This window comes from Dipodomys merriami, unplaced genomic scaffold (assembly GCF_024711535.1).
Source record: "Dipodomys merriami isolate MVZ:Mamm:240054 unplaced genomic scaffold, mDipMer1.0.p SCAF_19, whole genome shotgun sequence".
Classification (NCBI taxonomy): Eukaryota; Metazoa; Chordata; class Mammalia; order Rodentia; family Heteromyidae; genus Dipodomys; species Dipodomys merriami.
The window spans coordinates 10,203,296-10,217,343 of record NW_027203270.1 but is presented as its reverse complement, the minus strand read 5'-3'; the positions used below and the strand labels follow the sequence as shown (position 1 = coordinate 10,217,343).

The following is a 14,048-nucleotide window of genomic DNA, read 5'->3' as shown; positions in this document are numbered from 1 at the left end:
GTTGGAGCCACTGAAGTCCTGGACTTTGACCCAGGCCAGGGCTGCCACACCATGGTGACATTTCTGTTATTCTCCCCCCCACCCCATGTACTCAAAGGACATTTCACTCACTCTCTTTTAGTTCCTAGTTTAAATTATATCCTATCTGAAGGTTAAGCAGAACTTGAACGGACTGTCAGTTATTGAAGTTAGCCCTCAGAAGGAATTCTACGGTATTCCATCCACCCATCCTTCTATCTCAGAATGATAAAAACTCATCTTCCCATAAGAACTCTAAAGTTTGGGCTGGGAAGTTGGCTCAGTGGTAGAACGCTCGCCTTGCATGCTTAACGCCCTGGGTTCGATTCCTCAGCACCACATAAGCAGAAAAAAAAAAGCCGGAAGTGGCGCTGTGGCTCAAGTGGTAGAGTGCTAGCCTTGAGCTGAAGAGCTGAGGGACAGCGCCCAGGCCAAGAGTTCAGGCCCCACGACCGGACCCCCCCCCAAAAAAAAAGAACTCTAAAGTTTTATGTATACAGATAGGATTCTTAATCCTGGATTGATGATTGATTGATTGATGACTGGTTGCCTTTCCTCTTGCTAGACTATAACCTCTGAAGAGAACTCGGCCTGTCTTGTTTACTGCAGTGTCCTCTAATGCATGCCTGACACATGAAAGGTCTTCAATAAGCGAGTCAGCATGGCATGATCAAGGAGTAGGGCAGGATGAAGGCTCAAAGCCTGTGTGTGGGACAAAAGGATCAGAGGCATATGTGCTGGACAGCTGTGGGATATAGCATTGGGATAGGAGGTAGCTAGAAGCAGGATGTGGAATTTAGCCTTTATTCTATGTGTTAGGAAAGACATTTGTAGGTATCCATTACAGTGCAACAGGATAAAGTTTTTCTCTCATGTATTCACTCTATCAATAGAATTTATGAAGTCCCTTCCTTATGAAGGCATTATATAAAATGCAGAGATATGAATAACTGAGTAGAGTCATCGCCTCAAAGAGTTCCCTGTCTGGTAGGGGAAACTGATAAGTAAGCAGGTGAGTAAAAGGTGTGTATTTATGATAGAAATCTCCATTAGACACTACTCCAGGATGGCCTTTGGAGGATGGCATAGCACAGTGGAGTTGAATCCTGCAGGAGCTGGGTGAAGAGAGGGTGGGAAGGGGGTGGCTGGCAGAAGAAAAGGGGAGAGAGGACATGCTGCTTGGGGTGAACACACAGTATAACGTAGCTGGTGTGTTGTGTGGGAAGCAGGGGCAGTAGGAATTGGACCAGGAAGGGAAGACAGGAGCTGGACCAGGGAGGTTTGTATCTAGATTTCTGGCTCTTTATTCTCTGGTTTACAAGACAAGGAAGATGCTCTGTGTTTACAAAGATTGTGCTGATGCAGAGGATGGGTTGTGGAGGCCAGGATGAGCAAGAAGATCAGAGAAGTAACTGCTGTTCTTATCCAGATGAGGAATCATGAAGAGCTGAATTGAAGTAGGGCCTGAGGTGAGGGATGATATTTATTAGGCACTTACTGAATGCCAAGGGCTTTCCTACAAGGATATATATAAAATGCTTATATATAATGCATATATATATATATATATATATATATATATATATATATATTCACTTAGTCCCCTAGTTATCTTCAGGTTTAGGACCCATTATCAGACCTATTTTACAGAAGGAGAGAATGAGGCACAAGTCCATAAATAGTGAATGGGGATTTTTCCTCTCCCTGGGCCATTTACAGGGTGGGAGAATCTGAAAAGAATAGCAATTCAGTGGGACAAGATGTGGAAACAGGGGACGAGAATGAGTTTAGTTGGCTATTGATTTGAGATGTCCATGAGACTCCAAGGGAGAGAGATGTTTGGGAACTTTAGAGAAAATGTCCCTGGAACTCCAAAAGGGAGTTCTGTTTCCTGTATTGTAAGGGTTTGGCACTCAGGTAAGATGCCTAGGCTAAGGGTGGCTTGGATGCATGGAAATGACTGGGCTCATTTCAGGAGACAGCAGACTGAGGGAGGACACAAAACAGCATCCTGGAATACCCAATATATAAAGGACTGAAAGAGAGAAGGTAGAGAGGTGGGAGGAAGGCCAGACAAGACTGGTTAAGAGTGTTTCAGGATGAGACATAGGCCAGCAATCCATATGCTATTGAGAAAGAAGGTGGAGGTAAAGACAGAGGAGTGTCCTTATCAGTCATGATCGAGTTTAGCCCCAAAGATTCCATGAGCAGCTTTGATGAAAAAAAGTTTCAGTGGAGAGCTAGAAGTGAGCTGGGAAGTAATAGGGAGAGGCAATCCACATAGCAAGTATCGACATCTCCTTGGAGAGTGTTAGGAAAGGAAGAAGAAGGAGAGAACACAAAGAAGAGGGGAAAGGACATCTTGAGAATATTTTGTGTGATTCCCTGTTTGACTTTTCAACAGACTCTAGGCACGGTACCAACCTTCTCCTAGCCAATCAATGCTTTTATTTTTGTTAGTACTGGAGTTGGAACTTAGGGCCTTATGTTTACTTGGCAGGAGATATACCACTTGAACCATACCCCAGTCCTTTCTTGTGATGTAATTAGTTTTCAGGTACAGTTTGTGTCATTACCCAAACTGGCCTGGACCATGATCATCCTGCCTAGTTGGACTCAGGTGTACACCTAGCTTACTGATTGAGATGGGGTCTTGCTAACTTTTTGCCTGAGCTTCTTGATCTTCACCTCTTGAGTAGCAAAGATGATAGAGGTAAGCTACCTAGCCTAATCAACAATTTCATTTGTGTGTGTGTGTGTGTGTGCTGGTCCTGGGTCTTGAGCTCAGGACCAGGGTGTTATCCCTGAGCTTCTTTTTCTCAAGGCTAACATTTTACCACTTGAGCCAGTGCTCCACTTCTGGCTTTTATTTTTGGGGTGTGCGTATGTGTGGGGTAGTTTGTTGGAGATAAGAGTCTCATGAACTTTCCTGCTTCGTCTGGTGTGGAACAGCAATCCTCAGATCTCAGCCTCCTTTGCAGCTATTAGGATTATAGGCATGAGCCGCCAGTACCCAGTTTAACAATTTTTGCAAGAATCTTTCTTATCCCTCTCTCACCTCTGCCTCAACTCCATCCTGGGGAAAAACAGACTTGTATTATTCAGAAAAAAAAGAATGACGAGGAAGCGGCACTGTGGCTTACAGTGGTAGAGTGGCAGCCTTGAGCAAAAAGCTCAGGGATAGCACCATGCCCTGAGTTCAATCCCCACGACAATGACAACCACCACCACCACCACCACCACCACCACCACCACCACCACCACCACCACCACCACCACCACCACCAGAAGATGAAAGCCTAATTCTTGGAGAGGCTATCTGAAGATGGTGGCTGAGTGGAAAGAATGATTAAGTAGCTAAGTTAGTAGTTGCTTAACTGATTCTCATTTTTGATCTGTTTGGGAGAAATAATGTATTCTGCGAATGTGAAGGAAATGGCTGAAGGTCTAGCTGGTGATCTTGCCTTCTGGAACGTTCCCAATGCTTCAATAAGGGTGGAACTGGATGCTGCCATATTTATTTGACTCCAGCTTTGGCAGTTTGGGAGTCACTGAGGACATGTATAATGAATTCTTCCCTCTGCCTTGAAAACTGGCAACACCCACTGGGCAAGCCTCCACTTGCATTGGGGACCATGTAACATAGATATTAAGGACCATGCACAGGCTGTCAGATTGACAAATGAGTCTTCTCTTTTGAAAGGCACTTAGGAAGTTGAGTTTGGAAGCTTGAGAGGAGCTTGTCATAAGCCAGTGGTAGATACCTCACCCAACAGCTGGGTCTTTTTATATGGGGCCGAGACGGCAGATAATGGTTTGTTATTGTGAGCCATGTGGCATTTCTTACAAATGTTGGAAATGCGGCTGACCTACAGCCACAGGCCCAGGTTTCTTCAGGAGCCAACTGTGCTCAGGCTTCCTTCCAAAGACTTCATTGGAGTCAGTAGGACCTAAACAATTATGTTTGCGTTTATTGCCAGCCTCCACTTGGCAGGTAGGCAACTGTTAGATGCAGGGTGTGGTGTGGTAGGGTTGTAACTATGGGGTTTCTGAAGGGATGTTGGATGCAGCTCAACTAAGCCACCCCCATAAAAATCCAGGTGTGGATTTTTGGGGGGTCTGGTTGTGGGGCCTGAACTCTGGGCCTGGGCGCTGTCCCTCAGCTCTTCAGCTCAAGGCTAGCGCTCTACCACTTGAGCCACAGTGCTACTTCTGGCTTTTTTCTTTTTGCTTATGTAGTGCTGAGGAATCAAACCCAGGGCCTCATGCATGCAAGGCAAGTGTTCTACCACTGAGACACCTTCCCAACCCCAAGGGAACCTTATTCTTGATGATTCAAACCTGCTGGTAAAAGGGCTTCCTACCCTGGGCCCTCAAGGTGTTTCTGAGACTATCAAATAGAAAAACCCAAGATATGTTTACCAGGAGATTTCTGAACAGTGATTTCCAGATTCATTTTCAAGGCCCAGTCACAAGTACAAATGAGATGGTGGAATGAACACTGGATGAATACATAGATAAACATTTGGAGATCAAGAATCACCACTAGATGCCTTGGGGGAGATGGTGAGAGATATCAAATAGTGTCTGTGAGTCCCTCACAATTAGCAACCACCTTGAATTAGGGGCAAAGAACCTGACTCGGGATGTCAATATGGAAGACAGTTCAGTGTGGTGTCTTGTCCTGTGACATATCCCAGCTTGGTGCTTCCAAATATGTCTGCTCATTCATTTAAGTTCTGCCTGACCCTCTCATCTGTTCATGCACTCCATCTATATGGTATATGGCTTCCAGATCTGTAAGCCTTGGCTTCTTTAAGTTTATAGCTAGAAGAAATGATACTATTTTCTATCAGCCTCTTTTAGCAGCCTCAGAGGAAGGAGGCAGATGTTGAGGCTAGAGAGGTGAGGCTAGCCTCCTTAGGCATTCTCAAAGGCTAGAATCCGGGCATGTTACAGGCACCCCGGGAATACACAGGTTTTAGATCAGGTAGCATTGTGATCACTCTGTGTGTGGCCTGAGGAAGGGGCATGGCAGTGCATCTTTCCTAAAGTTTTAGGGATGTTATCCCCTTCCCCCACTTTTCACCAGCAGGAGCCCAGTTCTGCCTCTCAAGGCTAGGATGGGTTCACTCAGATCTGTGTTACAACTTATCTGCATAGAACCCCATGCTAGCTGGTGGGAGGAGAGTAGTCAGCCCCTGGAAGAGCAGGGAGTAAGTATAAAAATGCTGTTGGCCAAATTACCAGGTAACCCCTGTGTCCTTGAGACCATACAGAGACTCCTAGGAGTATGTTCTAGAGGCCGCATCAGGCCATCTCATTGAATCCTCTCATCCTACAGATGGGAAGTGAGGATGAGCTGTTTGAGTACCATGGACACAGTCAAGATTAGGATCTAGGCTTCTGGGCTTGTCCTCCACAGCAATGGGCCAGTCTTGTTTCTCTGGGGACCAGGGTAAGAAAAGGTTCAATGGCCAATTCCTCCCTGGCGTAGCTCCAGTGCACCCTCTACCAGAGAGCCTGCCTGGTTTCCAACCACATAGTATGGTGGAGCAGAACGCACATAAGCATGGGGACCTGATAGATCTGGGCTCAGAGCCCAGCCCTACTACTCCTCTAGCTACATGACCTTGAGCAAGCTAGTTAACCATGTAGTTTTGTCATCTGGAACGCAGAGATAATACCACCTTCCCTCTTGGGGTCGGTGAGGGGATTGAACACAGTAGGGAACGGCGGGGGCCTTGGCTTAATGCCTGCCGCTGGTGCACACTCATTTAGTTTTAGCCACCCCCATCCTTCTTCTGTCCAAAGGGCCATTTCTGCTCCTAGGATTTCACCCTATTCCGTGTCTCGGCTAGCAGAGGATCCAGGGTTGTGCAAGGCTCCGACAGAACTGAGCTAACCAGAGGAGCATCTCTTGGGTGTCCAGGAAGGCAGGACTGTGCCTTGACTTAATTGAATTTAAGGCGATTACAGATTGTCAAAAGCAATCTTTGGTTTGGTTTATAGCCCAAGAGTATTGTTTGGGGATTATGAAACAAGATGGAAAAACTCTATAAAATGTGTTTATGTGTGTAATTATGTATGAATAGGAGGATCTTTTTTTCATTATACAAAGACCATCCCATTTATAACTTGGTCCCTTCAGGTCACCTGCTCCTCTCAGGATTCTCACTCTGCAATCAGTTTTCCTAGCATGATTCATATGAACTTCCCAGGAAAAGGCTTTCTGTAAACACATGTTTTGCCACCTCTGGCCTTCTTGTAAGGTTTCCCAGCACTTTGGAGCTGAGGCAGCAATGTGCCTGAGCCATAGATTGTAAGATGCCCTCATGGTTTTATGTTTCACCAAGAAAGAGGGGGAAAAAAATCACTGTTTATTGTCATGGTAAGATTTGATTAATCATTAAACAAATCCTGACTTCAGAAATGTCAACATGTAGCTAGCTGGGCACCACTGACTCAGTGAGATTCTGTCTCCAATTAGCCAGCAAAAAGCTAGTCTGGAGATATTGCTCAAGTGGTAGAGGTTCATCCATGAGCAAGCAAATGGAGAGTACAAAGCCCTGAATTCAAGACCCCGTACCAGAAAAAGAAAGACAGGAAGAATGAAAGAGGTTAAAATGTGAAGAAAATAAATGAATCACGTAGTCAATGAAATTTAATGTTTGAATAACAATGTCAACTAGGCTCGTTAGCACATGGCAAAATGAGAATGGACAAATGAAGGCTAGTCCCCAGGTTATATTTGGATTGACATTAATTTCCTTTGTTAAAGACAATACTTTTTCTGTGGGTTCCATGAGGGCAGAGACAGGGGTCTGTTCTGTTTGCCACAGCATCAGTCATAGTAGATACTCAACAAATATTTGCTGAATGAATAAATAAAAATAAAGCCACATTAGGAAAGATGTGGAAAGAACAGAGAAGAAAATGAATCATTCACAATTCCCCCACTGTGGGTATTTTGGCTTATTTCCTTCAAGTCTTATTTCCTATGAATATGCTCTTTTATATATTGGTAAACATAATGTATTATTAGATTTAGCTCTGGGATGTGCTTTTGTATTTCTCTATTAATATGAATGAAATGATGAAACGAGATGATGCGGAAATGCTTTGAGGACTGTAAAATGTTTAACAAATATCTTATTATTAGTTATAATAAGCACAGAAATGCTGATATGAATGGGGTTGATTTGCTGAGCATATCCTTCAAAGCAAACTACTCTACTCTGGGAAGCTGGGATGTGCTCTGTTTCTTCATCATGCTCGCTGTGGGGGGTCTCTCTGTTTCGTAGTGGGAAGAGAAATAGAGACTTAAAGCTTCTTAGAAATCATCAGTTCCAATTTTCTCCTCAGCCCAGAAATTTCCTCCATATCACGAATGGAAGGTGGGCCTAACCCGGAAAGGGGCGGGTGGGGTGGGGGTGGGTACTAAGTGCATCTCAGGCTGCTGAGTTAATAGCTACTTCCAAGAACTTCTCTTCTGCAGCTGGTGTTATGGGTAGGGTGGTTGCTCACTTACACTGCATACTACTAACAAGCTAGACACCAAGGAATGCCACCACAAGGGGTACATTCAACAGACCACCAAGTCAGACTTGCCTCAGACAATATGTCTAAAGTTTACCTTTCAAGAGTTCAAGAATTCCTCTGCACATCAGTTGGTCTACCCCGTGCCCAGTCCTTTGCAGGCAATATGGATCTGCTCACACAGTGTAACGAAGTGCTGACAGAAGATCTGCCCTTGACCACATTCCAGCCTGGTTCTCCTGAGCCTCTTCTCCACTAACCTTTAACCCTGGCCCATGAGGGCTTACACAAACATTAACACAGTTTCTAGGAGCTCAAAGCTGTCAAAAACAAGTACCATTCGCTCCAGCTGATATCTGAAGACTGGAACCTGTCTCCCAGCCTTTGTGAGAAGGAAGGGGCTCAACTTGAATAAGCACCAGTTAGCAAACCCAGGTGGGTTTTACATGGACCCTTCCTCTTTCCTGCTTGAACTTGGCCTGGGCACTGTCCTTACTTAGCTTTTTGATTCAAGGCTAGTGTTCTACCACTTAAGCCATAGCTCTACTTCTGGCTTTTCAGTGGTTAATTAGATGACAATCTCACAGACTTTCCTGTCGGGGTTGGTTTTGAACTGTGATCCTCAGATTTCAGCTTCCTAAGTAGCTTAGTGCATTTTATGATTAATTTTTTTCTAATTCTGTTCAAGCCCTTCCTATCTGTCCTCTTCTTCTTTCCTCATTCTCTGTCGACATACCCAATCATTTCTATATAGATCCAAATTGTGTTCTGTTCATCCTGGACCTTGTCCTTATGGCAATAGCATTTTTCTTTTTCTGCACTCACTTGGCTTTTGTGCTCAAGGCTGGTGCTCTATGACTTGAACCACACCTCCACTTGTGGCTTTTTGCTAGTTGAATGGAGATAAGAGTCTCACAGATTTCCTGCCCAGGCTAACTTTGAACTGGGATCCTTAGATCCTGAGTAGGTAGGATTACAGGCATGAGCCACTGGCACCTGGAAGCAACAGCATATTACAGATGGAAATTTCACTTTACTATGTCCACTTATGTCTGGCTTTGCTCATTTCTGACAGTTCTCAAGAGGTTCCCAGTTTACCTGTCTGTCTGTCCACCTTTGTTGGATAAACCATATTCTCACTCTTTCTGCCTCTCCACTTCTGGGCCTTGAACTTCCTTCCTGACATCCACGTAATCCTCTTTGTTCTCAGGAAGGTACTTTTCTGGTTACGCTGTTTGGATCCTGGCTTACCCATCCATTTCTGCAGCACATGCCCCAATCTCTGAGGCTCATAGAGGACAGACTAACTTCCCAGGGCTCCTTCCATCTGTTGGCAGGAGAGGCTGACCTTAGTTTACACCAACTGCCCCCTGTCCAAAACAGGAGGCCTAAAATCATCCACTCTCCTAGGGACTTAAAAAAATGTAGCCCATTTTCAGATTCATAACCAGTTTTTTTTTTTAACATACCATATTGCTTTATAAAATGGCTAAACAGCTGGGAACAATGCCAGGTGGAAGATGGCCTTTGAGTCAAAATTTAAAAACAGGTCAGACTACTCAGTTTCAAGTGTACATCTTTCCTTACTGCCCAGTCATGGCTTTCCTGAGTCTTCCCTCTTCTTACGGCCCTAAACTGTGCTCCTATCATGTAGCAACTCCACTCTGCTTGGAGCCATCCAAAACAAGTTGTCTTGGGTGATTTGGCTGAAGACTTCTGCTATGTCCTCATCTCTTCAACTTCTATTCTAGGCAAACCAGACCAAAAATATCCAGGAGATGAGAGGGGGGGGGGACTGGTATCTGTATTCCTCTGCTATCCTGCTTTGAGATTTCCATCCTACTGAGATTCTGCTAAGGATTCCCTTCTGAGATGTGAAACTCATTTCAAACATGAGGCGGTGCCAGCCCTCCTTCTGTGAACTGGCAGCTTTCGTGCAGTGATTGTGGCTGGCTGAGTATGGACCCCGCCCCAGGGCTATATCAAAGGGTGGGAGGGTAGAAACCCATGTAGGAGAGTTCACTCCACTTAACTATGGCAGGGAAATGATTTTCCCAGGCCTTTTCTTTATGTTGGCTGCTTTGAATTAATCCAAGTGACGGACTATCAGATGCTGGTGAGCACTTTCCTTGAACATCCAAATAACTTTTGTAAAAAGTATTAACCTGTAAAGAAACGTCTACCATGATAGTATGTTGTGGGAAAAAAAGTCTTCAACCATTCAGTAAGAAAAGAAAGCAAGCTGAGTTTCCCTGCACACTCAATTTTAGGAGCCAATGAGTAGATAGGAGAATCGAGGAAGGAGGTCAGCCAGCATCCTTCTCCGGTTTCAGGGTAAAACCCTTTACTGTGAATGGACCCAAGCTCCATTCCAAGCTTCTTGGGCAGATTCAGAGCCTGCCAGAGTGGGCTTTGCATTTCTCCCATCAGGTCTCTGAGGGTAGCTGGGGTGGGCTGAGGATCATGGACCTGGGGAGCCCAGGAAACTTACCCTCTGCTCCTGTGTGGCTACGAAGGTCTGGAACCCTGGAGCCACCCCAAATCCCAGCTCCTGAATGAAAGGCGGCTCAGACTGACTGTGGATTTGAACTTTCACTCCCGCTTCAAATGTCGTTTCCTCTGAAAGAACAAAGGTGGACAGAGGTATGGGTCAGGGACAGGTGCTCAGGGTTGAAAAGATGTCCAAAGGTCCATGATTGTGTCCAGAGATATATTCACACCCGTGTTGCTGAAAACTGAATGCATGACCTTATACAGTAAAAGGGTCAGTATCAGTGTCATTAAGTGAAAGGTCTTGAGATGGAGAAATTGTCCTGGATTATGTGGGTAGGTCCAAAGTAATCACAGAGGTCTTTGTGAGAGGATTCCAGAGATCTGTCAGATAAAATGGAAAGATCCCACACTGTTGATTTTTGAGGATGGAGGGGGAGACTTAAGCTAAGGGATGGAGGCAGCTTCTAGAAGCTAGAAAAAGCAGGGATGTGTCTTTCCCCCTGATAGCCTCCTGAGAGGGACAGAGACCTGCCAACAACCTTGATTTGAATAAACCTAGCCAAACCCATTTGGATCTTTGACTTGAAGAATTTTAAGATAACCAATTTGTGTTCTTTCTAGCCACCAAGTTCGTGGCACACTGTTTCAGCCACAATGGGAAATACTTTCAGGTCAGTTAAGCCAATTGCTTGTCTCAGTCACCAAATCTGTGGAATGGAATTATGAGGAAAGTAAAGGAATAAATTTTCAAGACTAGCTGCCTTCCAGCCTTGGAAGGATTCTTTGAAGTACTTCATATTTTATTTATCTTTTATTATGATTTTATTATCTAAGTTGGTGTACATAGGAGTTTCAACAGAACATGTCAGTTTATGAGCAACATGCATTTCTTTTTTTTTGGGGGGGGGTCCGGTTATGGGGCCTGAACTCTGTCTGGGCCTGGGCACTGTCCCTCAGCTCTTTAGCTCAAGGCTAGTGCTCTACCACTTGAGCCACAGCGCCACTTCCGGCTTTTTTCTTTTTTGCTTATGTGGTGCTGAGGAATCGAACCCAAGGCCTCATGCATGCAAGGCAAGTGCTCTACCACTGAGCCACCTTCCCAGCCCGACATGCACATCTTTCACAGTTTTTTTTTCGTGTTCTCAACCCCACTAATCCCCTTCAGTTTTCCTGGCTTCATTTTCCACATGTGTAAATTGGCTGTGATGGCTGCAATCTCTCACCTTCCTTCTTTATGTGTCTACCCAGACCCTTGACGTCGAAGCTCTTTCATTTTACTGTCTCTGCTAACCACGAGCTGAAGATGAAGAATCAGAGCGAGGAAAAATACCGTGCTGCAATAGCAGCAATGGAAGTACAGGGCTTGTTCTACCCCTCAAGAGCTGTAGGAGGTGGGCAAGTTGAGCAGAAGCTCTCTGAACTCTTCCTTGGTCAGGAGAAATGGCTTTTGGCTGTTGGAGGTGGTAGCAGACCCTGGCTTACCCTGTATGCTCTGCTCATAATAGGTGGAGAATGCACTTGGAGAATCAGCCTGTACTCAATTTCCCAGACTGTCTTACCTCTTCAAACAGCCTGCAGAGTGGGCTCCCAAAATGCCTGTCTCTAGCTGATGAGGAGCCTAGCTCCTCAAATTGTCTCAGTTCCCACTTTTCTCTGGCAGCACTCGGTTTTGTGGCCTATGTGGCTACTTAGATTGGTTGCTTTTGTTCCTGCTGGGCACAGATACACATAGCTCCTTTGCCTAGAATGTATTCCTGCTTGTTCACCTGACCATAGTTGTACTTATCACTAAAGTCTATCCTCCCAGCCTGCCCAAAGCAACTCCTAGTCTTGTCTGATTGTAGCCGCCACAGCCATCTGTTAGAGCTTCTGCCGCATCTGGTGACCATCTTTTATCTGACTGCAGCATCAGGCTGCAACATCTCCAGGTCAGGTGCTGAGCTTTGTGGAGCTCAGTGGTCCTGCTCAGAGCTGGGCATGGTAGGCATTGAGAAAATGCACACTGAATGAATTGGTGGATGTTTTGGAATTCAACCTTACTCACTTATTGCTGGGTCAGGTAAAACTGAGTCTAAGTCAAGGACTTAAAAGGAAAGATGGGCACATTTGAGAAATAGGGAAGATAGAGTGGAGTATGTGCCCATACTGGGTCCATGGCTTGGGGAAGGCTTGTAGATGCACCAAAGCTAGCACAGGAAACAAAGGCTGAACCATGCTGTGTGTGTTTGTGTGTGTGTGTGTGTGTGTGTGTGTGTGTGTGTGTGTGTGTGTGTGTGTGTGTGTGTGTGTGTGTGTTTACTTTTTTATGGGGGTAAAAGGAGGGTATAAAAAGGGAGGGAGGGAGGGTGAACAAATGCAGCCATGTTACTCAGTGTACACTCTAGACACAGATGGAAGGGGGAAACTGGGGGCAGGGGAAGCAAATGAAGGGGTGACATTGTCCCAAAAAGGAATATGTTTATCACCTGACTTATGAAATGGTAACCCCTTTTCACAACACCTTAATAATAACAATAAAATTAGAGTCAATAAGAAAAGGAAAGCAAGCTTGGGAAGGTGAGCAGGGACCAGCTACAGGAATGCAGGAAACAAGGGAGTTTAGAACCCTGGCATGTTTGGTAAGGGGAATTCAGAGCTGAGTGAGATTCCCAGGTCAGAGGTGCCTGGAAAGGAAGGTCAAGCTGCAGACAAGGTGAGAGGAAGAATAGACAGGGCTTTCATAATTCACACAAGGAATCCAGTGACTGACATGGGGTTTTAGGAAAAGGGGGCTTTGACCAGCATTTAGAAACAGCTTCATGGCAATAAGCGAATGTATCCCTCTTTCTGCCTGCAGGGTCATTTCTGTGATGTTTCTTCTGAGAACTCCCATCCCAATCCCTATTCATAGATTTTCCTGTCCCTGTGGATTTTTGCCACTCTCTCTCATTGATGGGTGAATTGTTCCAGAGAGGAGACAGTGTCATATTCACTTCAGTTGTCTTACTTAGCTTCAGCTTAGTAGACAGGCAGATCTTCTGTGAAAGTTTTCAGGCCAGGGAAGAGGACTTCAAGAGAGGGAGGACTGGATGGGAGGAGGAGTTGAATGACCAGCAATCAATAGCTATGTTATCTACGGTCTTCTCAAGGCAAAGGATGAGGAGCCCGAAGACCGGGCTCAAATGGGGAGAAGGATTGAGAATGGTATGATCTTGATATTACCAGAATATCCCAGGGAGGCGAGGGGAGAGGTGCCAAAATGTGTTTTCCAGAGCGAGTGGAAGCTGTGTGCTTGCTATACAACTGAGCTTGAGAAATCTTACAATCAGTAAGACAGGCTCAAAGAGCAGACCTGTGGCTTACAGGAAGAAATGAGAAATGAAGCCTTTCTGTCTGAAACACTGTATGTAATGGGCAAAACGGACAGCCACTCGCTCCTCCATCAGCGAACACCGCCTCAGGCTAATCAGGCTGGGTTAGGGGTTTGCTGGAGGTGCCAGTTTATTCCAGAAGCAGATGTAGCTGCCACAGAGAGTAAAAAAGAAATCCTAAAGTAGCCTCATTTCTTTACAAACATTCAGCAATCATTTGCAAGGAATGCTAAACAGTGGATAAGCTGGGTCCAAGAAACTTTTGGCTCTGCAACCTGTCCAGCATGCTAGCTGCTGGCCATGATAGGTTACTAAGGTGACTGAGGAGTTTTCATTTTAATTAATTACAACCAATTCACACAGCTGCACCTGACTCGTGGCACTATTACTGAACAGTGTATTTCTAGAACCTTCAGCTATAAGAAGACCCTCATCCTCACAGAGCTACAGGGTTAATGAGGACTCCACCACCCTACCTTCACAGGCAGGTACACTCATGGGTCTCTTGTTTTGAGGCCCTCAGGAGCTTGGTTATTTCTTTTTTTTTGTCAGTTGTAGTGCTTGAACTCACAGTCTGGGCACTGTCCCTGAGCTCTTTTGCTCCAGGATAGTGCTCTACCACTTTGAGCTACAGCACCACTTCCAGTT

General features: G+C 45.3%; 1 protein-coding gene across 2 annotated transcripts in view; it reads right to left on the bottom strand.

The window, feature by feature from the left end:
- Asic2 (acid sensing ion channel subunit 2) overlaps positions 1-14,048 on the bottom strand; it is a 1,017,707-nt gene that overhangs the window by 48,147 nt on the left and 955,512 nt on the right. For both annotated transcript variants that reach the window (XM_070027220.1, XM_070027219.1), the window contains exon 3: positions 10,049-10,176. In XM_070027220.1, the coding sequence (XP_069883321.1) occupies positions 10,049-10,176 (128 nt within the window). The remainder of the gene's footprint in view (positions 1-10,048; positions 10,177-14,048) is intronic.